The following is a 27456-nucleotide window of genomic DNA, read 5'->3' on the forward strand; positions in this document are numbered from 1 at the left end:
ATTTAAACAATTTAATTAATCTTGGCGATATATATATATTTTGAATCAAGTATAATAATACAACAATGAAACTAAACCTACTTGTCATTGTTGTTAATACACAATTCAAACACGTATAGGTTCAAACTGTCAGTAGTTCTCGGTTGACATGGCCGTCAGTCACTGCTAGCTCTCATAACTACGAAAAGAAAACCAAAACTCCTGTCGGTCTGCTCATTCTCATCAACAAACTGTGTAAGCTGATTCTACAAAAAAGTAAGGTTTATTTGAAAGATCTTTCATGACGTGGTCTTTCCATCGCTCGCCCGCTGTCATAGATTTTGTTTTATACCGCGACTACGCTATTGTTTCAGCATTGGGTATTCCGATATTTTTTTTTCATTCTTTCTGGTATTTCTTGCATTTAGTCTAAAATGAGGGACTTGTCGCTCAGCTTGAAATTAAAACTGTTCAACAATATGTCGACATTGTTGTTAACATGCAGGTTTTGCAGACGATTTATTCAATCAAATTTAATGTATTTACAAATCTTAATTAGTTTTCATGTTTTGTGTTTTTCATTATCGTAAATAACATGCGTGAATGGTATTTTATTTGGAATAATAACAATTATAGTTTTGAGAAAGGCTTTAAGCTATAAATGACAAGTTTTGTATGTCAGAAATGATGAATGGAAAACGTAGTTCCGGTCAATCGTCTTTAACCAATGAAATTACAGGATTTCTAAAACAGTATATCGGCATAAAGCGACTGCTGTAACCTCCCTAGGGTTACCAATATGGGTAACATATATGCAGTGTGAGTAACAATGGATGAGGTCGACAGTGAAGGTTCCTTGGACATTTGCTTGAACCTCTTCTTGGACCTCTTCTTGAACCTCCTACCAGTAACGTCTTCTCTCACTTTCTTCCGGGGCCTGTGGGAAAGACAGATATCGACGTTCATACACTAGCTCAGTTGTTTGTCACATATCCGTGAATCACCTGCCTTACAATAGAAGCTGCACGTGCACAGGTGCACAGATGTTCATTTGCACGTGCACAGGTGTTCAAACAGATAAAACGTGAAAGTTTATTCTTCTCTGCTGATGTAACACAGTTACTAACCTTGACCTTGTGGTTGAAGTTAGATGAGGTGAGGTGAAATGGGGTCTACCGTCACGTTTAAGATTATTGCATTTATATTGCGACGTGCAAACACGTGTGAGTGTGTTTGTTTCTTTGTGTGTGTACTCGCCCGGACTAATGCCGATTTTATAGTGCAAGCAGGATGAGATAACATGCCACAGTTTAGTATGGATACCCGCTCAGACACAGTATACTGACTTCCAGCCGACCAGTCCTTGTTTTACCCTTTAATGACGAAAGGCAGGCAGGGTAACAACAAGTACAAATTTGTTACGTCTTTTGGTATGACGCGGCCGGAGATAGAACCCACGACCTTCCGGTCTCAGGACACACGCTCTACCACAAGACCACGGAGGCGGTCTGAAGTTAGATGAACACTCGTGTTCGTGCATTGCACACCTCTCGGTGTCGGTTAGTAGCTTTAAATTACATTTCATACTTAAACGTAAACTTCTTATCCGTTGCTATAAATCACCTGTGACGTGATCTTATTGTCTGTCATTGTCTCAATATCTCATCAAACACCTAACCTCTGCAATACCAGGGATTATATATATAACATCCCCCGTGACGTGATCCTATTGTCTGTCATTGTCTCAATATCTCATCAAACACCTAACCTCTGCAATACCAGGGATTATATATATAACATCCCCCGTGACGTGATCCTATTGTCTGTCATTGTCTCAATATCTCATCAAACACCTAACCTCTGCAATACCAGGGATTATATATATAACATCCCCCTGACTTCACACACAAACTCCCGTTGATTTTGGATTTCAGTCGCTCGAAATTGCAACCCTTGCATCTGTAGCCTGAGCCTCTATGCTAGCGACAGCAGGATATATTTTGCGTCCGATAGCTAACGTTCATGTTTGAAACGACACTTTTGATAAATGTTGTTTCAGATTTTTCTTTCGGTTTATAAATAAGATAAAAAGCTCCCTTTCCTTGTTTTATGAGATTTACAAAAAAACATCGGATGTCTTTTATCCTGTACGTCGACTCTTCAACAAAATCTCCATGGCCAGGTTCCACGGACCTCATACTCCATACATGGTTCGTCAGTACCAAATCCGTGCTTGTGCGTCCCAGAAACCTAGGATCGCCCCGATTATGTTTAAGTTTGTCAGCATCACTCCCGTGCTTGTGGTTTTCACCAAAGGGTAAACGTCTAAGACCTGAATCACTTCGAGCTTCCCTCCCAAATCAAGTAGACACCATCACTCACTCACTCACTTAATAACTTCCTCAAAGAACATCAAAGTACTCTTTTACAGTTAGAATGCCTACCTATAGGCCATTGCGACCCCTCGAACCCCGTTATTAGACATTTAAGCACATTTCGCCTTGCCATCTTTTAATTACGATATCAGTGAGCACACATGTTACTTACAGGTACCGGACAGGCTGTCCCGTACTTCGCCCATATCTAACATGTCGGTGAAAGCGACGACGGCGGGATCACTGGGGCAGTTGGCAATCAGTCTGTCGAAACAATCCAGGCTCTCAAACAGCACCCTGAAACAGAAAACACTACGATTGCACATTCTGGTCGACGCCGATCAGTTATTCAAAGCTGGTACGACAAAGAGCGACACATGTGAAAGACTGTTCAAACAGACGCTAAACACAAAAGACTGTGGGCCGACCTATAAAATTCTATCATTGTGCTTCAGGCGTGAAGGTGAATGGCATTTCTTTCCATTTTTAAAACACCATTGTTCTTGTGAAAATGCAGGTTTGGTAACTTTCAATCTTCATTTTAATCTACCAGATTGTGTACACTGTTACGTTTGCTACCATGTCATATCAGCCAATGAGCATTGAGCCTTGCTTCAGCCCGTCTAACAAAGATGGTGACGCCCACTAGAGAAGGGGCCATTCGTCACCACTCGCCCCTTTCCGTAACCTGCAAGAAGACTCGTCCCCCTATCGATGAATGTTATGTGCGAAAATACGACAAACCAATCAGAATGCGCGTATGATTTCAAGTTCTTCGTCAAAGAATCCCTCAGAAATAATTTTTGATTTTACGTATGTCTTGCATCTAAAAATATACCCAAGACACAGTTAAATGTGTTCAATCATACTGTATAAATCCGCATGTCCAGATGTTCTTTAAATTGCATCTGAAATATATATAATATATGGGGAAATATATGTGAACCATTACGTAACGCGTTGACAATTTTTTTAGGTATGCCCGTTTGCGCTAAGACGGAACCCGGTCGCAAAAATGGCCATGAGAGGGGCACGCGTCGCTATTCGGCTTGTCCCGGAATAACACGAGTTGGTCACGAATGGAGAATGTGCATGTCACATTATTAATGGTGTGCATGAACCAGTTTTGCCATTTACTGACATAAGCAATAATACGCTATCAGAATCTTTGAGTGTCTGAGCAGCCCTGGGCGACCAGGAGAAACACATAGCTTCAAAATGTCATCAGTGTGCGCGACTAACTTCTGGTTATCACAGACGGTGTTTTCAGAAACTCACAGAAAAAAGGGCGAGTGAATATTGGCTTAAGCAAAAACGTAATCCATGACCACGATCTTGGCAACAAGGTTTTCCGTACCAACACCAATCACAGGCAAGAAAAGAAACTTCGAGAAACTATTGAAATCAAAGAAAGAAGCCAGACACTCACAGAGACCTCAAATTACAAAATATAATTTCTATGTCATTTGAAATAAAACTAAAAAACCCTTATCATCATGATTGGTACACAATCTTAAACCACTGTTTAGTATTTAACGACTTTCATTCATGAACGTTACTGCCTGTGTATATTGACTATTGAATCACATTTTCAAAATATGAACAATTTTAATGCTGATCCGGTATGATAACACTACTCATTAGGTCGTGTTTTGGAAAAGTCATCTTGTGTCGGAAATTGTTCTTTTCGTTCACACATCTGGAAAAATTGCACTGATTAAACTTAGAAGAAATAAGATAAGTTTTACTTGATAAATGTGAAAAGAAATACTCATGTTTAATAAAGTGTTTCCATAAAGTTGAAAATAGTTGGATTTCCTGTAGATAACACCAATATTATCCAATGAAAACGCTGAACACAAGTACCCTTAAAAGTCAGTTTTGTTGACAATAGTGCTGTGAAAGCTTATCTTTTCAAATCCCGTTTAATACCTTATGAACAACTCTCTTCAGTAGAACACTGCATTTTGAGACAGAGGAATCTCTGCTGATAATTTTGATGTATTGATGTTGTATTCACCAAAAGCTTAAGGTTACGTACTACTAACATCATCATCATCCTCCATCATCATCATCATCATCATCATCATGCACGCCTTCACATATCAAAATGCGTAAACATGCCTGTTGAAGACAGCTGCAGCTGTTTACGATTAACAGTTTACTGACCCGCATCTGTCTGCAAGTGAGCCACTCGACGTTGCAAAAGTCTGCAGTTGATTGTTGCAATTTAGAAGCTCTTCTGTCGGGTTGGCCACGTGGCAGGAGTCGCCCGAGCTGCTAGTTAAGGCGGCACCTTAATAGATGAAGCAAAGTACTTGAGTGAAAATGGCTGTTGTGGAAAAGTAAGAAAGCCTAATGGTGCCACTTTGGTAGCATAAATACTATTTTAAATAGAAATTTCTCGTTATTTCAATTATTTGTTTATTTTCTCGAAATTTCGAGGTTTTTCTCGTTACTTCAATTATATTTTCTCATTTACTTTCTCGTTACCGAGAAAAAAACTCGAAGTAACGAGAAAGAACTCGGAATTTCGAGAAAATATACCAATAATTGAAATAACGCGAAATTTCGATTTAAAACATTAAATTACTGCTACCAAAGTGGCACAAAAGTGGTTTTCGTAGAAAGGAAGTAAAATGAGGAAATCTTTTTTGTCTTGGGCGGAATTCGATGGAATAACGTTGTTATTTTCGGTGCTATCCCCTTCAGCATCTTGCTTACATCTTTACCGTCCTCTTTACATACTCATCGAGGTTATTATGATTTACGACGACTGCTTTTACTTACAACGCTCACTGAGCATGCCCCGTAGACTGTCTAGGTTGAGTATACTGTTGATTGCCCTCACATCTGGCTGGTTGGAACATGCGGTCAGGATGGGATCCAAACAGTCCAGGCCAGTTTTAGCCACCCTAGAAACAGACACCAACACATCTCTTGACCGGTTTGTCGAAGTTAAACAAAAGTACCACCATGCCAACATTAGTTTCCAACGTGACATCACTTGTGTGCTTTAAAGAAAGGGACTGTGGATGGTGCCCATGCTTGCCCTATTTTTGCCACATGTCTTTACTGTTTCGTGGGAGGCCTTATTATTGGAGGGAACCCGTTGCAGGTATTTCAGGTTTTATGGATTATTTATCTTTTATCAAGACTTCACTTCCCAATTTCCGCCAGAATCTCCTTCCCAACGTTATCCAAAGGCCTCCTCTTCCCAGGATTTTCGAAACGCCTCCAGCGCACGGCGTCTTCCTTCAAGCGTTGTCACCCGGCCTCTCCCTCCCCTCGTTGTTGCCCGGCCTCTCCCTCCCAGCGTTGTCGCCCGGCCTCTCCCTCCCAGCGTTGTCGCCCGGCCTCTCCCTCCCAGCGTTGTCGCCAGGCCCCAACTCCCAACATTGTTGCTCTCTCTTCCAGCGTTGTCGCCAGGCCTCCCGCTCCCAACGCTCCGAACGTTACCCCAAAGCCTTCTCATCCCAACGTTACCCCAAAGCCTCCTCATCCCAACGTTACCCCAACGCATCTTCGTCCTCCTCTTCCCAGGATTTTCGAAACGCCTCCAGCGCACGGCGTCTTCCTTCAAGCGTTGTCACCCGGCCTCTCCCTCCCCTCGTTGTTGCCCGGCCTCTCCCTCCCAGCGTTGTCGCCCGGCCTCTCCCTCCCAGCGTTGTCGCCCGGCCTCTCCCTCCCAGCGTTGTCGCCAGGCCCCAACTCCCAACATTGTTGCTCTCTCTTCCAGCGTTGTCGCCAGGCCTCCCGCTCCCAACGCTCCGAACGTTACCCCAAAGCCTTCTCATCCCAACGTTACCCCAAAGCCTCCTCATCCCAACGTTACCCCAACGCATCTTCGTCCAAGCTGTACCTCAAAGCCTCCGCATACAAACGTTCCCCAAAAGCCTCCTCACCCCAACGTCACCCAAGACCTACCCCTTCCAGAGTTGTTGCAAGGCCTCCTGGTTTCAACGTTACCCCAAAGCCTCCCCATCCCAATGTTTCCCAAAAGCCTTCTCATTTCACTCACCTACAAGCCTCTTCCATGTCAGGATGTGGGTTTTCCTTCAAATCTTGCATGGGCTTCACACAGTTGGTGAGACCCACGGTGTGATCCGACGGGCAATTGGCGTCAACTGAAATCAAGAAAAGCACAGTTACGCAGTGTATAATCAATGCCCGTCAGTCTAAATTAGAGGAAGGCCCAAAATGCCGTTTGCCATTTTTGTGAAACACGTGAGACCAGGAATGGCGCTGACATCCTAAGGATCATGGTCGGGGATAATCTTGGATTCGAACTCACTATCAGCGAATCTTTGGTAGGTTAAGAGACGCAACTCTGCATATGGACCACCTGTGCCTCCCACACCAGACCGAATGTGCACAAAAATTCACAATACACATGACAAAATCGGAGCAAGAATGGGAGGACGCGTTTGGCCACATAATGAAAGAAAGCATTCTTTTTAAAATAGTCCTATTGCATCAAATGCATCGATTATATTTGATATCAACGGTCATACATACAAAAATAATTCAATTGTACCCTCGGCAAAATGTAATTATATAGTAATAGTAATGAACCTGCATCAAACTTTATGAGGGGGCACGGGTGGCCCAGTCGTCTTAGGCGCCGCGATTCGCTGTGCAGAGTTGCGTCCCTTGGGCACGCCAGAAACCTATGATTGTGGGTTCGAATCCCGGTTCGACCCAATTATGTTTCTAGGTTTATCAGCACCATACCCGTGCTCGTGGGTTTCACCGAAGTGGTAAACGTCTCAGACCTGCATCACCTCGGGCTTTCCTCCCACATTAAGCTGACACGCCGTGATATAACTGTAATACTGTTAAAAGCGGCGTAAAACCCAACCCACTCACTCACTCACTCAAACTTTATGATCTGGAGAATTTTAGAATTTATTTGCTCTTGCAATGGCTCTATTGGTAAACACAGGAAAAGATATATCGACCTGACGATTTACAACGCTGAATATGTATAAGTGGCATAGTCACTACGTTCCAGAGATGAATGGTGAGTTATACCCACCTCGCGAGCCTGCCGCCCATCATATACGAACTGTTTTACCCAGCACGTAAATTTGCCGCCCATCGTAAACAAACTGTAACACTCAAATATTGGTGCAGACACACATCACTCATTAACCATAGATGTAGCAGGGCAACACAGACAAATGCCATTGCCGAACGATCGCATCCGAAAGCGGGAGAGATATGACAATCTGTATTAGGGTATTCTTGCCTTGGACATCGTGAGAATATCCGTGAAATATCAAACTTAGTCCCCCTGACCAGCTTGTCCGACATTGCCGAGGTGGGATTGTATTCAGGGAGTCATCGGGCGGTCGGGTAGCCTAGTGGTTAAAACGTTCGATCGTCACGCCCGGGTTCGATTCCCGACATTGGTACAATGTGTGAAGCCCCTTTCTGGTATCCCCCGCCGTGATATTGCTGGAATATTGCTAAAAGCGGCGTCAAACCATACTCACTCACTCACTCACTCAGGGAGTCATCATTAAATAAATACGGGTAAATATTTTTAAAGCGTGTACGTTTTACAGGCATCCTTAAAGAGGGTGTAAATAATGTTGATATCTCATACACGGTTGTTTACCGTACAATCACTGTTTTATTTCTTAACTATACCAACCTCCTGGTGCAGACTGTTATCACTTATGAACTATAAAACCCACCATCAGGTCCAGACACACATCACTTATGAACTATTATACCCACCTCCTGGGCCAGGCTGCACCGAACCCGTCGTACCTGTTAACAAATAATAAACATGGGTACAGGTGCATGATGCGTCAGAGGACCTTTTCCTTTGGGATCGACCATATGATTTTGATGGGATTGAGACTTTTTTAGAAGAAAAATTCTTCCAGAAAATACTGGAAAATATAAGTCAGATTAAAAAAAATAAAATGAAATGTTCGGCTCCTGCAAAACGATTGTATGTTTTGAAGCAGTGACTGAAGAGATATCGTCTCTCTTACAAAATTGCCAGACCCCCAAGAACAAAACTCCAACACACACCCCAGCCCACACATCCACCACACGATATTAAATGGTCGACCCCCCCCCAAAAAAAATAAAAAAAATAAAAAATAAATAAATAAAAAAATAAAAAAATGAAATAAAATAAAATAAATAAATAAATAAATAAATAAATAAATAAATAAATAAATAAATAAATAAATAAATAAATAAATAAATAAATAAATAAATAAATATCTTCATGCAAATTCTGACTACTGTGCAAATGGTCCGATGACGTCGATGATCGATGTGTGAACATGATATTCGGGTTTTGTTTGGTAAATGACTGCTAAGCATAATTATATGTATATGTAGTAAGACAGAATATTGAACAGATTTGAATGGGATGAATCTATATTTAATTAATAAGTAGTGATACAATTTCGAAAGAGTTAATTTTTAGATCCATACATGCATGTACTATCTCTCAAAAGAATTGAGTTTAGAATTGTTCTTCAGCGACCCGTGCATGTCGAAAGAGGCGACTAATGGGATCAGGTGGTCAGGCTCGCTGACTTGGTTGATGCACGGCAATCCAAATTGCATAAATCGATGTTCACAATGTCAATCACTGATTGCATGTTCCAGATTCGATGATTTACAGACCACCGTCATAGCTGGAATATTGCCGAATGTGGCGTTAAACAACAAACAAACAACAGTAAGAAATGTTGTGATATAACCGTGTGTGGAGGTTCGCTGGTGATAAAACTGTCAGTGCTATACAACTACAGGTGAAACTGGGCACATCAGTTAACTGCGCCATACACTACTGGGCTACCTGTGACCCCAGACAAGGAGTACTCACACATGTCGTTTATCATGCTCCGGACTCCATCCAAATTTATGATATTGCTGAAACCTTGGACGTCAGGGTTTTGACTACACGCCGTAATAATTCCGTCCAAACAGTCTATGGCAGCGTGTAAAGAACTATTAAAGAAATGAAAAATATTTGTGTAAGTTAACAGTTCAGTTTAGTATATTTTCCCAAAAAAACACCATGGGTGGTACAAGACTATACATTATTATGCAACATACTATATATATTCAATGAAGATCAACATAGCAACATACTTAAGTGATTATACACTTTAACGTACTTTAAAGTACAATGAATCTGGTTCGAATTTCAAAAGTGAATATATGTTATCATGATAATGTTTTACTTAATTTACATAAACTTAGACAGACATAACACTTTTTGGGGATACAGAGAAGTCGCTTCACACCTCAAGAGGTGGTGTATCTCCTACAGCAGATGAATTGCATAGTGTACATACACGGTCTTCTCTCAGTAACCAAACGTTCATTCAACAAGATACGTCGACTGTGTATTTTATGCAATCAGGAAGACATTGCATCTGGAAATGACATACCAGTAACTAATAGAATTAAGTGTTATAGAATCAACGACATCGATGTGCTCCCCTGATCATTTGAGTTTAGATTAGCTCGCGGTAATGGAGCCTGCGCAGAATCTGAGTTTCCCCTATGGCGTCTTTGAATTTTGTCCTAATTGCTATCTTCTTTGTTGCCTATTGTTATTTTGTCTGTTGTCTGTTTTTATCTTGTCTTGTGCCTATTGTTATCTTATATTTTGCCTATTATTATCTTGTCTGTCGCCTTTTATTGTTATCTGATCTGTCACCTGTTTGTATCATGTCTGTCTCCTAATATTATCTTGTTTGTTGCATTTTGTTATCTTGCCTGTTGCCTATTTTTATATTTGGTGCAGCCTTCTTTCGACTACATTTCATTTCGTCTCCAGTCAATTAATCCCATCCCTCACTTGATAGATAACAGGTTCAAGCTTCATTATATTGGAGAACAACCTTATTAACATTTAATCTTGGAAATAGCCGAATAATATAAACTATCTTGCTTTTATAAGATAAAATCGAACAGAAAAGACTAAGATTGGTCTTGGCTAAAGGCCTGAAGCACAAAAATGTAATAGGAGTAAATAACCATGGTAAACAAAAGGCTCAGATCATGAACAAAGTTGTGGAGTTCAGTTCCATGGCATTGATCCAAATTACAAGCAGGAGTGTCAAAGCCAAAGCCACCTGCTTCCTCAATCTGGCTTCTGAAATCAGTTCCCAAAAAGGGGTATGCCCCAGGCCTAAGATTCAATAAGCCGTTGTTACAGTGGAACGGCCTTAATGCCCTTAAAAAAACAGGTGAAAAGGCCACATGTCATTCTATTACAGGACAGTAATCTCAGCGAAAATTCCAAGTTCCCATTACCTGGGTACACCCAATATAGAAAAGACAGAAAAAGACTTATACCAGGTAACAAGGAAGGAAGACTTATCGCCCTTGTCTACGACAGCTGCACGTCCACAACTATCGAAACAAATTGAGGAAACCTTGACCCCAAAGGAATATCCCTAAAACTGCCAAATGACAAGAAATTACGTATCGCTTACGTATAACTGACGGTTACCCAAAAATATCTACGGAAGGACTAACAATATTAGCTCAAAATGGTGACTTTAATGCCCACACTCTTTTGTGGGAAGACAGGTAGGACTCATGCAAATACGTAGACTTTTTGTTGGTTGGTTTGTTGTTTAACGCCGCACTCAGCAATATTCAAGCTATATGACGGCGGTCTGTAAATAATCGAGTCTGGACCAGACAATCCAGTGATTGATGTCATGAGCATCGATCCACGCAATTTGGATCGATGACATGCATCAACCAAGTCAGCGAGCCTGACCACCCGATCCCGTTAGTCGCCTTTCACGACAAGCAGTCACCTTTTACGGCAAGCATGGGTTGCTGAATACCTATTCTACCCCGGAATCTTCACGAGTCGAAATACGTAGAGAAATGGGTTGAAGACGACAATAGCACAACTATAAACAACGGCAGTCCCACATGTTTTGACCATGTCCGGAAAACATGGAGTTCAATTGACCTCACAAATGCCAATTAGAACCTCGCCCCACATTGCCAATAACAAGATCAATGATGTCACTTGGGGAAGCGACCATCTTCCTATACTCACCTACATAGCTGTCACACCACAATTAGGGGGAACAACCCAATCCTGAGACTATACAAAGGCTGCTTAGCCCATATTCAGGGAGGAATGTACATCATTCAAGTCCTCAGAAATTGCCTCGGGTAATTCTGATATTTTTTGTCAAATTTCACCTCAGCAATTATTGCATCAGCTGAAACATCAGTTCCTAAAAAGCCCACAAAAACATCAAACCTTCGACACCATGGTGGAACAACGAAATAGCAATAGTTGGGAGACTGAGAAAGAAAGTCGTTAATGGGTCAAAAAGGGATAAATCAGTCTGCAAATTTCTAAATAAAAACAAATCCTGAAACAGTCTGGAGCAAAATACACACGATCAGGGGTAAGTTTAAATCTACAAAAAATCCCAAGTTAGCCAAATTCTTATCGATCAGTAGCCACAATAATTGCAAAGAATTCCTTCAGGGGAAAAATGCTTTTGCCTATGATATAATAACATCCGCAAAGCAAGCATCTGGTCTCCAATATACCATTTACTGTGACAGATTGATGATGCATAGAAAAGGCATTGCACCTGGTCTTGACACAACCAGTTACGAGATATTGAAAAACATACCAGATAAAACCAAAAGGTCCAAAGGAGAAGTCACAAAATTATGGAAATATGCAACAGTTGTTCCGCCCCACTAAACACTTTTAGAGCTGTCTTACTCGCTTGAAACATGACGCAAAGCTAAGGCTCATGCATCACCTTGAAACTGGCAACCACATCAAACCTTATCAAAGAGGCTTCGGGAAGGGACATACTAAGACTGGAAAATTAAATAAATAGCCCAATTAAATAGACAATACCTAGCCGCAGTATTTCTGGACTTGTGCAAAGCTTTCGAGTAGAAATGGAGTAGAAAGAAACATGGAAATCTTTATAGACAGCTTCCTGCAGGACAGTGCAGTATCATTGTTAAAAAAGGGAACAATCAATCTGATCATATGCTGGACAACTGGACAACGGCATGTTGCTCACATCATCATCAATGATTTATTTGATCATGTCAAGTCTCCTACCCAAATATTTAACACATCCGACCAACACTCCAGTCAGCCCTGGGTGGAGTTGATCAATGGGGTAATAAATAGGGTTCACCCTTTTAAATGAAAAAACGTGACACCACAGTACGTGAACTCATCTGAAGTGACAATTGTGATGGCATTGAACAGCCAGAAAGCCACTACAAAGGGTTACACCTTTACTGGACTATAACAACTCCCAAAGTTGACAGTGCTTTAACATCAGAAGTCAGGACAAAATTAAACCCCACCCAACTACGAACAGGAGCTATCACTAGAATTCAAACAACCTGGGGAATCTGAGCCCGTATATACACTGATGGATCTAACAATCCTATCAATCACATTCCGTTCCCCTGACTGACAGTCATTCTGTCTTCACTGCTAAATTGGAGGCAATTCATCATGCACTCAAACTCATACTGGAACTACCAGAAGCAAAGCCAGTCAACCTCTCAGACTCGCTTAGTGCACAACATGAGATCAACAGCAGTACCCTTTATCAAATTAGAGATAAAAACCCAAAGCCCCCATAGCCCCAAATGGCAAGGCCAATTGGACACAAGTAAGATCTGCAGATGGCTATACAAACTTCAACACCAAATCCACAAAAAGCCATGCTCATGCTCAAATGATGAGAAAGTTATTGTAGCCATCTCACGCCTCAGGCTCGGTCACAAAAGCACCATACCAAGGTACCCACATCTTGCAATCAACCTGAATCCATTGCTCACTTGTCACTGGAATGTCTAGCCCATGTCCAGCCTGTTCGCTTAAAACAAGAATTGCAGTTAGATCCGCTATCTGTCTAAGATCTCCTAAAGTCACGTGATCCAACCAGCTCTATTTCTGAGAGTTTCTTGGTCGTATTTAAACAGAGCAGCCAAAGAAGGTCTATCAATTTCTAAAAATCAAACATTAAATCATATCAATACGAAAATGGAACCCTTATTAATACAAAGGCAGAAATTTTATCAATACTTAAACTCACAATAGATATGTGTACCCTACTCACACACATGAGTCCCAGGTCAGGTCAGCAGACATTGTTAAGACAGGAGGCGACTTCTTTAACACTTAAAGCGACAACAACAAATGTACATGGTATGTTGCGTCCCAAACAGGACGAAGACAGGTTAGTCTAAATGGTTCTAGACACAGGCCAAATAATAGTGACTGACATTTATCCATTTGAGATGTGTAGATATAGGATGTTCTGGTAAATGTACAACAGTTGGCGAGTTAGAAACCTGATCCCACACAACCATCCAGCAGAAGACCAGACAACAGCAAGATTCCTGAACACAGTTGGTGGGCATGTCCAGATAATAAACAACAGCCGTCCAGGCTACAGAAGTTGACTAAAAACCTGACAGGAACAAATTAAACTTGCCCAGTATATGCACCCATTGTTAACTTGTTTTATCCTACCCAGAATGTCCCCTTTTGTAGAATGAAAAGTGCATCTCTTCCAAACGTGTATAGTACATTATCCCGGTGTTTCACTAACGACAACGCTGCCTACGCTGGAGTAACGCCTCACCCATAGAGGAACCGACTCGTAATTGTCAAAATATTAACGTGGCATATACCCGGGAGGTCGAAAAATATATAAATAGACAGACTTATTGAATTAAAGCGCATGGACTAAGATAAACCAAATGATAGTTTTAGAATGTATTAATACCAGACAATAACAACCAAGGGCAAGCATTAAGGATTGAGGTAAGCAATAAAAAACCTGGACAAGTATAAGTTGCCACGACGCCAGTATAAATACATTTGTAGACATCGAGTCAAACTACCTGTTACGTAACCAGCTTTGTTTGCACAGCAAGACAGCCACGCCAGTCTTTGAACTTCGTCGAGGCACCAACACTGCCATACAAACTGCCATACAAACTGTTTACCAGTTTGGGGGAAATCTCTTGGGGGAAACTTATATACGCGAGGATTACAATGCGCGGACGTCGGAGTAGAAAACCGCCGTTCTGGTGGACTTTCACCCGCAAGCCTATTAAGTGTGTTGTTTTACCGACTTTAATCCGATACCACGAATAAGACCATCATGATAGGGTGCAGTGTTAGCACTTTAAAAAGATGTTTTATTTTTACAATAAGTTGTTAATTAGTTACTGCCTCAACGGCAGCTAACAACCCGAGGAAAGTTTACATATAATACACAAAAGCAATAAAAATACAAGGGTGCGGTAGAAACCATCTAGAAACCATCCTATTGTTACCTTGTATGACAACTATTGCCATCTTGGATGGTTCGTAACATGGTAACATGTTCGTTACATGTTATGACACCTTTAATTTGTTTACTTGCTTTCCGCTAACTGTAACATATTGTGAATGGCGTCTATAATTTACTTGCCCGCAATTTTCATCGTTCATCTCCAACTCCTGCGGGTTCAGATTCTCCAAAGCGGCCACGCAGGTCTGCATTCTTGTTAAATGATCTGCTGGACAGTCACTGTTCCCTGAGGAAGAAAATGCGTAATGCTGAATATATTTGAGGACCGTGGTGTGTGTGCGTGTGTGCGTGTGTGCGTGTGTGCGTGCGTGCGTGCGAATGCCTGTTTGTGTATACGAGGTAGAGGGAGCGGGTGGATGGAGGGGGAATGGTGTGTGGGGAAGATTGTGGATTTTTTAGAAGTATCCGCGAGACTAACTGTCGCTGGTTGACCGGGAGTAAAGTAGGACTTGTGGAGGTAAATATCATGTGTTTTCGGATATGCGGTTGTTACTGAGATTTTAATGCCTAGCATTAGTGGAATGCATTAAATGTTAAACATTTCCCGTAACAATATTCATTATCATCCAGAAATCTAAATAAACGTGATGATAATGGACCTAATTTAGAGTGCAACTTTATTTCCTGAAACCATATATTTTAATGTGTCATCCAACATGTGCGAGGTGCACACTCGGTAATACAAAACATCAAACAATATGCTTCCATGTCGAGGGTACTGAGAGGCACTAATACTGGCTGGCTATTGTGTTATTCGCGAATGCCTATTGTCATCCCTGATTTCAGTGATCCATTCATATAATTTTCACCTTTTACGCTCAATGAAATCTATTTTGTCAGATAAACGAGACTAGTTATCCACTGGCGTTGAAGTTTTATAGTCATTTCAAAAAGGAGACACCATTCTGTCAGTAATGGCTGCATGGCCGGCAACGTTTGATTATCAATAGAAGGTTCCTACTTTATTCCTATCCCAGCAGTTATGCGTGGTACAACGTGTGCGTGCCGAGTATCGTCACAACCACATGTGTTATATATTTTATATTATACATCTAATATATTAGAATGGAGTAAGCACAAAGATCATGTTGTGCAGTTTACAAATAGCAGATTTAAAACATATCGTTAATAAAAGATATATCCAAAACGCTGATTAAAGCAATAGTCTTGAGATGGGCTTCACATAGAGAAAGAAATCTTTCAAACAAAGCTGCACCATCGCCAACATGGCATTACGACGGAACAGAAATAGTATGATGTCTAAAACAATAATGTTATGATAATATACTCAGCAGGAATGAAGACATGGTGGTGTTATGACATGGTACTCACCTTCCACGGGGCCCTCACCAGGACCAGCAGTGGGGCCTGCTCCAGGACCTATACAACATTATCTGTGTTAGTTACATAAATACTTCAATTACCTAATCGGATAAGTTCCACGTGTGTTTTTTATATGGAATATATGAGTGAGTGAGTGAGTTGGGTTTTAACGCCGCTTTTAACAGTATTACAGTTATATCGCGGCGTGTCAGCTTAATGTGGGAGGAAAGCCCGAGGTGATGCAGGTCTTCAGTGAAACCCACGAGCACGGGTATGGTGCTGACAAACCTAGAAACATAATTGGGTCGAACCGGGAACCGAACCCACAATCATAGGTTTCTGGCGTGCCCAAGGGACGCAACTCTGCACAGCGAATCGCGGCGCCTTAGACAACTGGGCCACCCGTGCCCCCTGAAATATATGAACACGAAGCATAAACTCCGAGGCTTGTCGAGGAGTTTCACACCTTTATCCAGTGTTGATACATTTCATATATAAGACACTCGGGTGAGATTCTGTTTATCATCCAAAATCATTTCCCCATCTTTTTCAGTTTGTAAGCAGAAATAACCAGTGCCTTCAGTGGCTAAGAGAGCTAAGTGTTGTCATTTGTTAGTGACGTAATCGCAAGTGATGACGTCACAATGATGTGCAAAGTAGTTATGTCTCTCATAGCCCTTGATCTCACCCAAACGGTAAATGATGATGATAAATGTACTTCTTCAAGGTATTAACTGATTCGAAATCACGTTTTTCCGAAAGATGATGATAATTCAAGTCAACATAGAATCAGTATTTATTAAGAATGTTATCCCTTAACATACCGAAGTAATTTTCGGACGCACATTTAAAACGTTCTGATGTGTATTTATGAGAATGATAGTCATGGATTTCTCAAGATTATGGGAAGGATTTTATCGCTTTCATATACAACGTTTACACAAGGTACGGTATATTCACACGTGATGGACAAGTGACCCAAAGGTGAGAAACGGGTAAGGAATCACGCATTGGGGCCCCTTGAGGTCATGTTCGGAAGGAACGCGAGCCGAACGCGTTGCGAACGTGTGGTGAATGCGTGGTGGAAGGTGCGTTGAACGTGTTGAACGTAAGGCAAAGGCATAGGGAAGGTAATAGATACTAGCCTTCTTAGCTTTTTGGACGTGTTTATTTATTGAATAAACTGGAAACTATATCAGCATTCCCACCAGATGTATTTGCAATATGTGGTGTTTTGTGTTGTTTTTTACAGGTTCATAATATTACCGAGGCCAGTTGATAGAGTAATCTTTAAAAAGTGTAACGCGAACGGATAGCGTTCCTCCAGGGGCGGACGGTAATGTGCTTTTCTGGTGTAGTGTGGATGTAAATTATTCTGGGAAGAGATCATTCCTTTTTAGTTGTGTTCTTCTAAAGTACACACGTAGTAATAATGCCATAAATTTCAGTTCAAAAGCAAGTGTACAGAAATAGTTGAATGCCAAACAAAAGGGTACTGACATATCTGAGCCACGTAGGTCCTCGTGTGATTCATATTCAGCATATTAGACAGTTGGACCATCTCTGGTTTGTCACTGCAAACCTGCATGTAGTCAGCCACACAGTCCAAGGAAGTTGTCACAGAGCTGAAACAAGGAATCACAGTGACACATATACTGAACCGCAAAAGAAACGTCACCATGGATAGATAGATTTACGAGAAACCTGATTTTTCCAAACACTGTAAACATACTTTGAGACATATTAAAAAGATGAAACTTGGCAAAACTGATCATCAAGGTTGAAATTAAAGTGTCGAATGTTCTTAAAGGGAAACACAACACTAGTCGTCGGCCTTGGTCGGACGTCATTCAGCCGTCTTTGAATCTCGTCCCGCGGGCGTCAATGGGATTTTAATCAGGACTGAGGGCAGCATGGTTCTGCATGGTTCTGATGCCATTCTGCTGGAGGAAGTCTCTTGTTGCTCTCGCAGTGTGGGCACAGGCAGTATCATGCTGAAACTAGTGGGTGCGGCGACGTGCCAAATGAGGTATGGCGTGTGGTCTCAAGACTTGATCAATGTACCGAGCTGCTGTGACACCATTGCCTCTCCCTGGACCGATGTTCTGGAAGACCACAGGGCCGACCCTCTGTTCAGGACAAATTCCACTCCAAACCATGATGCTCGGACCACCCCACGAGTCTCTCTCAACAACACAAACATCCGAATAATGTTCGCCAGACTCTCTCTCTCTCTCTCTCTCTCTCTCTCTCTCTCTCTCTCTCTCTCTCTCTCTCTCTCTCTCTCTCTCTCTCTCTGCCATCTGCTGTTGAGATACAGTAACGGCTCTCGTCTGAGATGAGGACTCCACTGCTGGTGGCGCCAATGCTGGTGCTGTGTTGCCCACTGAAGACGGGTGGTGACCCTTGGTCTTCCACTACGTGGTCGGTCATCTGTAGTGTTGGTGGTCTGGTACCGTGGAGCCTGTATATGGTCCTTACATGGACTTGAAATGCATTGGCTACTTGCCGGGCGGTTTGTCCAGCTTGCAACCGTCCAAGGGCTTGGTGTCGCTGATTTCTTGTCAGTCTTGGCATGTGGTAGCAATTCAATAACGAATGAATGTTATCCGATCTGGATGGATTTTTATAGGGCAAGAAATGGGGGAACGCATGTGCATTTCAACGCATTTGCATCGGGTCACCATAGCCGTTGCCGTGATGAGTTTGGGCGATCGGTTATATTGTCATCTGCTTTGTTGTTTAATCATCAAATTTCATTTTTCCGGACAAGGTAATGTTAAATTTCAGAAACTTTGACAAACATTACCCAGATATTTAAATGACAACTTTTCATGCAATATCACTTGGGGTGACGTTTATTTTGCGGTTCAGTACATATCGTTCGTCGTTTCTTCTTAAGTAAACGAAACAAAGAGGGATTGGGTGTACCCGGCACAGTCAGGCTGGTTATCTCCCAGGAAGCGCTGCCTAATCAAACTCACCAAGAACTTTTCGGAGAATGTGAAGACACCCCCCCCCCCCCCCCCCCACACACACACACACACCCCACCACCACCCCCACCACCACCCCCGCCACCCCCAACACTGCACCCTTCAAGTGACTGGTCCTGAGCAGCAAACTGTTTCACTTTTTCAGGTCAGCCCACCTCATCCAAGCGAAAGACACTGCAGGGTTGCTGATCTTCTCAACACACTGTACATAAACTCGATGCAGTGGTTGTTCAGAGAGCCTCTCCTTGAAAAACGTAGTCTCGGCCGATTTGATATGGCACTTCACTTGGTTCGCTCTCAATTCTGTACCGCCCAGTGCAGTGCAGGACCATCAACAAAATCAACACTGACATTGAGATTATGTCCCACATCCTTGGGTCGTTTAAGAAAACTGTGGAATGCCTTGTTATAATGATTAATATTAGTAATAGTATTAGTAGTATTAGTATAGTAGTAGTAGTAGTAGTAGTAGTAGTAGTAGTAGTAGTAGTAGTAGTAATAGTAGTAGTAGTAGTAGTAGTAGTAGTATTTAAGATTCCAGAGTTTTCGATCAAATGATACCGGTTGCCGTTTCAACCTTTCTTTCCCGCTAACCTGCATGTCTCAGTTCCATCTGCCGCCCCTGATCCAGCAATGTTTAATGCCTGGTTCATGTCTTGCATGCATCTCTGTAGTCTTGATACAAAGTCAGCAGGACACGCTTCCATCCCTTCTTCTTCTTCTTCTTCCTCTTCTTCTTCTTCTTCTTCTTCAACCCCTCCTATCTGTAGCGGATCTGTAGGTTCTTCAGGCAACTCATTTGTCTCAACACCTGAAGCACAAGCAGACGTGGCGTGTTAGAATATATGTTGTGTTTTATGTTTTTAACTTATATAATGTTCGGACTATTATCATCGCTCACAGACCATTCTCTCAAACCAAAGACCATTTTTTCAACTAAAAGACCACATTCATCTCTGCGCCTACATATCATTCTCACCACCCACCCGCAGGCCATTCTCTCTACATACCATTCACCCCATTCAAAGACTATTTCTTCTTTGTGCAGATCATTCTCCCCACTAACAGACCACTTCCTCCATCCACAGACCATTGTCTCCACCTACATACCATTCACCCCATTCAAAGACTATTTCTTCCTTGTGCAGATCATTCTCCCCACTTACAGACCACTTCCTCCATCCACAGACCATTGTCTCCACCTACATACCATTCACCCCATTCAAAGACTATTTCTTCCTTGTGCAGATCATTCTCCCCACTTACAGACCACTTCCTCCACCCACACACCATTCTCTCCACCTACATACCATTCACCCCATTCAAAGACTATTTCTTCCTTGTGCAGATCATTCACCCCACTTACAGACCACTTCCTCCACCCACAGACCATTCTCTCCACCTACATACCATTCACCCCATTCAAAGACTATTTCTTCCTTGTGCAGATCATTCTCCCCACTTACAGACCACTTCCTCCTCCCACAGACCATTCTCTCCACCTACAGAAGTTTCACTCCACATAAAGACCATTTTCCCAACATATCGACCATTAATTAACTTACAGGCCCCTCTCAACACACACACACACACACACACACACACACGCACGCACGCACGCACGCACACCTGCAGACCATTCTCAACACTCACTGACCATGTTCACCACTCGCAGATCAATCTCTTCCCCACAGACCGATCTCTCGGGCCACAGACTATTCTCTTTTCTCTTAGACTATTCACATCACTTACATGCTTGCATAAGGTGTTCGCGTAGTAAATCGAGTCGGAGCTCTGCAGGGTCTATCAGATGGGAGCATCGCTGGATGGTTGTAGTCAGACAATCCATGGTTCGTCTCACTTTTCTGTCATCATTAAACATTCGTTAGGATAAATCTCAATTATAGTTGTGTATCGACAGTGAATCTATAGGCAGTTAATGCGGCTGTCATCATGTTACTAATATGTCTAATACAGTCAGGTGCCGGGATAACTGAAAACTCAATCAGTTCATCACGAAAAAAAATAGATGCAGAGATACGTAATTGATCATGTTTTGCTCTGGATTACCTGCATTTTACAGTCGATTTGCCCAGAAATCTATGCAGTCTATTAGTGCATCTTTGTATCCTCTCAGCATCTCTAGGGGAACATCGGGCAGCAGGAGTTGGAGCAGGAGCAGGAGTTGGAGCAGGAGTTGGAGCAGGAGTTGGGGCAGGACTTGGAACAGGAGGAGCGTCTGTGCCAGGAGCGTCTGGCACATCCGGACCTTATAAAGATCGGCAGATAAAATATACGATAAGATTGAAAAGTATAATTGATCGTGTATTAGTCCTGAATAAAATGTGCTTGCACGGCTGCTCCTTTCACAAAGATAAAGGCTTGTTTTGATGAAGTCATTACCCTGACTGAACCTGACGATTATTTCTGTCTTTATGGATGTGCAGACATAAGTGAAATATGTTGAAGTAATTTCTTAAATGGCTCAACCAATCGATCGATTGGATTCTCTGATGTCAGTACATCTCAAATTCTGTTTTGACTACAATCTTTGGAGACAATATTGATTCTATATACTTACACCTTCGGAAGATACTATTCTCAAATATTTCCACATTTTGGCCCATGTGTGCACGCAATGGTGGACACCCTCCCAAAACGCCTTGCATGCAACTAATTGCCTGCTTGGCATCTCTGTAAATAGACAAATCACATAACTGTTAGTTTCTAATAATCTGTAGAATAAAGTCAGTTTAACTTTGGCTGAAAGTTCTGAAAAAATACGAAGAAACCGAGTATATATACATACGGGTACCGCACTCAGACACAGTATACTGACTTCGAAGCGACCAGTCCTTTTGTTTTGGCTCCTTAATAGTGAGCGCCAGGCAGGGTACCAACAATTACCATATTTTAACGTCTTTTACCGCGGCCGGTGATCGAGCCCCCGACCTTCCGCTCTCTGGGCGGACGCTCTACCACTAGACCATGGGGGCGGTCTTTGTGTTTTGAAGATTTGGTTTGACCAGGGATGCCACGAGTGGTCTTTATGCAATATAATCCAACGTCGAGATGTCATTTCTGGCTGTTGGGGCAAGTCGCGACACGGGATGCGACTCTTGCTAACAAAAATGTTTGATCAGGGTTACCTTATTCAAGGCCCCAGTGAACTTTTTAATTCGTATGAAGTCCACTGGACCATATACAGATAAAGTGCACATATTCATATTACAATGGTACATGAATTAATAATTAACTTATGTCATAGTACTCTAGTGTTTGCAAAACTTTGTCTCATGTCATAACTTTGACACGGTTTTAATATATGTTTCTTAGTAACCTTACATCGTTCGAAGTGATCTAAATTTATACATATTCGCATTATGGCAATACATTTTAGGCAGATAGAGGTGTCTGATGTTCTCATAGGAGTTACATATTAAGATAAAATGATATTCATCTTCTATCCCTAGATTACAAAGAGGACATAAACGTAAACATAAATCAGTCCTCCACCATATCCTTTCAACTTTCAGCCTCAAACCCCCGTTCTCGGTCTTATCAACATATTACGCTATGTTCTATCTTTAAAAAGGGCGAGGCTCTTAAACTCTGTATATATGTTATATCTTGAAGTATGTTCTGTAATGATGATACATATCAGTTGTCACCTTTCTATACAGTCTAAGAAAAGCAGATTTATCTCCAACACACTGAGCAATGCATACAAATCCAAATCCATGTGAAAACCAAAAAGCGCGTACAGTAGATGCATAGGTTTGGTATTCACAATTATTATCGTACGTAAGCATGACAGGCATACGGATGCCGTTTCCAAATTCGGCGCATCAGGGACAAAAATGATTTGACTTGTTCCAGGTGTTCGCGTGTTTTTTGCAGGTGAACAACCGACTCAACGGGTGCCACTGGTCGGGAAGTATTCGCTCACCTATTAGCGAACACCTGGTATCATCACTATTTGATATTGATTCATAAACACATGTTCATGATATATTCGGAATCGGAAAATGGCTTCCGCTTTCAGAAGAGGTTTCTTATTTCTTATGCTTCAACCCTTAGTGATCTTGTCCAGGGATCCGTCATGTAAGGTTCCCCATCCCCCACCCCCAACCTCTCCGTCACACGCACCTGCAGAAGCCAGGCGTCCCCCCTGCTAATTCCGTCGGGGAATAAGCGTTCATCGCTTCAGAACATCTCGCCAGCTCCGTCGGGGCAGTCTGTACACATTCTTGACCGCGACTGACGCTGGCTGTAAAGGAATACATTGTTAGAATGTTTACACTGATGATGTGAAAGGTGAAATGGTTGTTTTAATAAAATGAGTTACATCCGACTTTATTTATTCATATTTAAGTTTGACGTTAATTGGTCCATTTTAGAATAATATCTTAAATGTATTTGTATTGATAATTTTAAATATAGGATCTATATGTGATTATTATCCAGTCTCCAAAGCGATGAGATCTCCAAAACATGTCCCACAGACGACAAAAACCTTTTTCGATAGTGTCCACCTTCAAAGAAGATTCTTCAATTGACTTGTAAATTGTCTTTCAATTATACAAAAAGGCGGTTTATTTGAATTCCGTGTGTATTTATAGTGTGAATATGGAAAGGGTTCACAAACATTTTTATTTGCCAAGGGATCTTTTGATATGGGAGTTGGACAGTTTAAAGCCATACCAACCTAAGCCACGGTGAAGGGATTCTGAGAAATTGGTAGTTTAGTCTCAATTTTCACTGGACAGGAGGTAACGTTTGATGCATTGTGGTTTGATGTGTTTGTGTTCGTGGTTTGTGTTGCACTTGTTATCAATATATTGGAATTATAGGCTTAAATTAGAAAGATAAATGTGTTATGACGTTGGTTTTATAGAAACTGTAACATCATATAGACTGCCGGGCTAATGAAAGAATACACTTGAACGAAGGATTACACACGTTATTTAAACCTTACTTGGGTGAAAACAGTCGTCGAAACACAATAAACTCAACTATGATACCCTTACCAAATACATCACGATCAAGTAACCAATTCCTGTTTATTTTATTTTTAGCCACCATCAACTATGAGTGATACTTTCTTTTGTCAGGCAGTTTACATGTAGTCCCTATTGTCTTAATTATACATTTTCAGTCATCAAATTATTTATATCTAATATCAACAAAGTTTCAACAAAGGCGCCGCAGCTCGCTGTGTAGAGTTGCGTTCCTGAGAAGCATTTTGTCCTGGGTTCGAATCCCGGTTCGTCGTGTGTATGTTTGTCTGCACCATACTCGTGCTCTTTGGATTAACCAAAAACGTTATGCGTCTCGGACGTGCATTACACCTTTCCTCCTACATCAAGCTGACACGCCGTGATACAACAAATATAAAACTGAACTGCTGTTAAATAAATCTCACTCACTCACAGTATCTTTTGGTTTGAGTATACTTGGTGAATGAATCAGAATGATCCAAGTACATTTGTATCAATAAATGAATGGATGTCAGTACAGCCACCTGGAAACATCAACTATACAACAATGAGTAATCACAGTCTGCTTGACACTGATCCATTTACAGGGGAATTGATATACATCTAGCGCTATGAGTTTTGAATTTGGCGCATTTTAAAGTTTGGAAACATCTACAGCATGGAGCAAGCAGAGTTGTTTTAGAGTGAATCTCGTCTAACTCATGTTCTTCTTTTTCTTCTTCTTCTTATTATTATTATTATGTACAAATTAAAATAAAAATGCAGCAAAGAGGGTTTGGGTGACCCTGGCACAGTCAGGCTGGTTAGGCATCATCATCATCATCATCAGCTCAGGGCCTTTGCCCCCTCCACACGCAGCCCAGACTTCTCCCAGGAAGCGCTGCCAAGTCAAACACACCCAGAACTTTTCGGAGAATGTGAAGACTCCCCAACACTGCCAGATTGCCAGAAGGGATGTATTCCTGGTAGCAAACCCGGTTACTCTCCCAATGTCAGTCAACAGATTGGGAGGTACCAAACCAAAGGCACCGAGAACAATGGGGAGTCGGACAACTTGGTACTTAATTGGGATGCAAGCGTGACATTTCGAAAGCGAGGTCCGCATATTTGCCATGTTTTCCTCAATCTTGTCAATCACATTAGAGTCAAAAGGGATAGAAAATTCAATGATATATTAATGATTTCATTGGATTTATCAAAAAGGACAAGATCAGGTTTGTTGGCCTGGATACGTCTGAGTATTAATAAGCATAATTCTGTTAATGGGGACGACGAACGTGACCTTTTCGTCATATCAGTTTGGCAAGTAATTACTTCTATTAAATCACACATTTCCTGCTGTTAACCTTCTTGATGTGCCCTTGTATAGGTCGGTCAATTATATGTTGAACTGCCACTGACTAGTGACTACTACACCAGCTGCTGTTTAATACTCAAAGTTGAAATTGCTTGAACACATTGAGAAATACCCCCATTCCTATTATGGTAGTGCATCTGAACTAGAAACCCTTCGGCGGTGTTTGGGAATGAGTTCATGAGTGAGAGAAGTAAATCGTAGCCAGAAGGTTTGATGTTTTAGACTCAAATATCTTGATTGCAGGATGGGCTGGTAACTCTAAGAACAAATGCAGGCCTTCTCTATTCCCCTGCCTCGGATGGGTGTGTGGTGTGGTGTGGTGTGGTGTGGTGTCGTGGCGTGTCGTGGCGTGTCGTGTCGTGGCGCGGCGCGGCGCGGTGCGGTGCGGTGCGGTGCGGTGCGGTGCGGTGTACAGCTGGAAAACGCACATCCACACTTTTTTGAAGCGTACTAATGATGCTGAGGCACAAACAATTATATAACTTAGTCATTTGGTGACATTGTTTTGCACCTAATATAACAATTCTTATCAATTATTCATTGGCAATATTGTTTTCGCTTAAGGTGTCGATGGTTGGTCTAAAAACAAGCATACACCCATTCACCGGAAAGACAGATTCACAGTGAACAAAACCATCAGTTTATCTTCTCTGCAAGGACACCACTGACACCTTCATCAATACACGGGGTTCTGAACACTCTGTACTCCATCACATACATACATCGCTTTGCGATGCAGCCACATTTGTAACCAAGACACGCCCTGGGTCCAGACAGTGTTCTAACCAATGAGCGCTTAGGTTACGGAAACATTTCTCTTGCAATGAGCGCTGCAGCCTCTGCACATTCTACCATTCAATATCAGACAACGCTAGTTTGTGTTTCTTTCATTGGAACAAATTCACAATTAGAGTGGACGATTTATTACGAAATGTGCACATCGAATTACAGTCGACAGTGTCATATTTGTAACACCAAATATTGAGGTAAGGCCAAAATCAGTCAAAAAGATCATGTAAGTAAATTAAGCGGTGTGCGGGGAGCATTTTTAAAATATTTGCAAAGGGATTTGTTATAAATCAAGACACCATACAAGCGCACTGAATACAGTACAAAACTAGTGAACATGTCATTGGGGGGGGGGGGGGGGGGGGTTGGTAGGATTTGTTCGACCCTGTCTTTCTTCACACACACAATAACACATTACTATGGTATCGTCTTTAATTCCGAACTTTACAAGTGATGAAATGGAGAAGGTTGTTTGTAAGGCATACTGCATGTTAGCGAAAGGTAATAAGTCCACCACGTCTTTTATGATGCCAGTTTAACGGACCTATATTACCAATGAACTATGCGAGGTATGTGATCGGACGCTAAGATGTAAAACTTAAACTCACCCAATGCAGTTATTGCGAGAAGGACAAAGGTGGACAACATTGTTCCGGAGCTTCCCACTGTGTGTCCCGGGGTCTTGCAATGCTGCTGTGTGAAGACCTCGTTTGCTTTATACCCCAATTCGCCGTCTGAAAGGTCATTCACGTATCCGGCTTTTGCTGTTCTCTATCGTGGTTGACATTATGATTCGTTAATTCGCAGGGCCAGATTCCGACATGCCTCAGAACAGTTCGATAATTATACTCTAACCTATTGTGCCATAATATGTACAACGCGTTGTTTTAAGTATCACAATATTACCAACTTCGTCTTCAGAATTGTCGGTTCAAGTTATCTCAAAGGATAGTTGTGGTCAATTGAATGTGCAGAAATTGATATCTGGCTAAAACAACCCTGTTTCAAAATTAATATAAACGCATCAGAATCACTACGAACTATTGGTAGTTTCTCACGGGCTAAATAAATTGCTAAATACAGACTGGCGCCAGCAAATGACGTGATATGATGACACCCTACACAAACACAGGTAAATCAAGTGTTCAACTAAACAAAAATACAGTAACATATGGTAGAAGTCAAAATAGGGAATTGAATCACACATTATTTTTGGCACTAATACACAATTTGTGAAATGTCCTCCACATGTCTACCACAATTTT

General features: G+C 41.7%; 1 protein-coding gene across 1 annotated transcript; it reads right to left on the reverse strand.

The window, feature by feature from the left end:
• Nucleotides 1–787: 787 nt before the first annotated feature.
• On the reverse strand, nt 788–26957 carry LOC124117159. Its single transcript, XM_046478905.2, has 16 exons — nt 26800–26957; nt 23195–23315; nt 21627–21739; nt 21116–21314; nt 20798–20910; nt 19640–19856; nt 17552–17676; nt 16061–16108; nt 14849–14954; nt 9214–9338; nt 8100–8132; nt 6376–6481; nt 5145–5269; nt 4524–4650; nt 2527–2651; nt 788–916 (listed from the first exon to the last, which is right to left on the reverse strand). The coding sequence occupies exons 1-16, from the start codon at nt 26837–26839 to the stop codon at nt 900–902; spliced, it is 1740 nt and encodes a 579-aa protein (XP_046334861.2). The 5' UTR covers nt 26840–26957; the 3' UTR covers nt 788–899.
• Nucleotides 26958–27456: the final 499 nt, after the last annotated feature.

The sequence above is a fragment of the Haliotis rufescens genome, unplaced genomic scaffold (assembly GCF_023055435.1).
Source record: "Haliotis rufescens isolate VD_foot unplaced genomic scaffold, xgHalRufe1.0.p SCAF_13, whole genome shotgun sequence".
Lineage (NCBI taxonomy): Eukaryota > Metazoa > Mollusca > Gastropoda > Lepetellida > Haliotidae > Haliotis > Haliotis rufescens.

Coding starts and splice junctions, on each gene's coding strand:
- LOC124117159 (XM_046478905.2), bottom strand. CDS start 26,839: ATGTTGTCCACCTTTGTCCTTCTCGCAATAACTGCATTGG. Junction 21,315..21,626: donor GAATAGTATCTTCCGAAGGT/GTAAGTATATAG, acceptor GATCTTTATAAG/GTCCGGATGTGCCAGACGCT. Junction 14,955..16,060: donor TGGTGAGGGCCCCGTGGAAG/GTGAGTACCATG, acceptor TTTCTTCCTCAG/GGAACAGTGACTGTCCAGCA.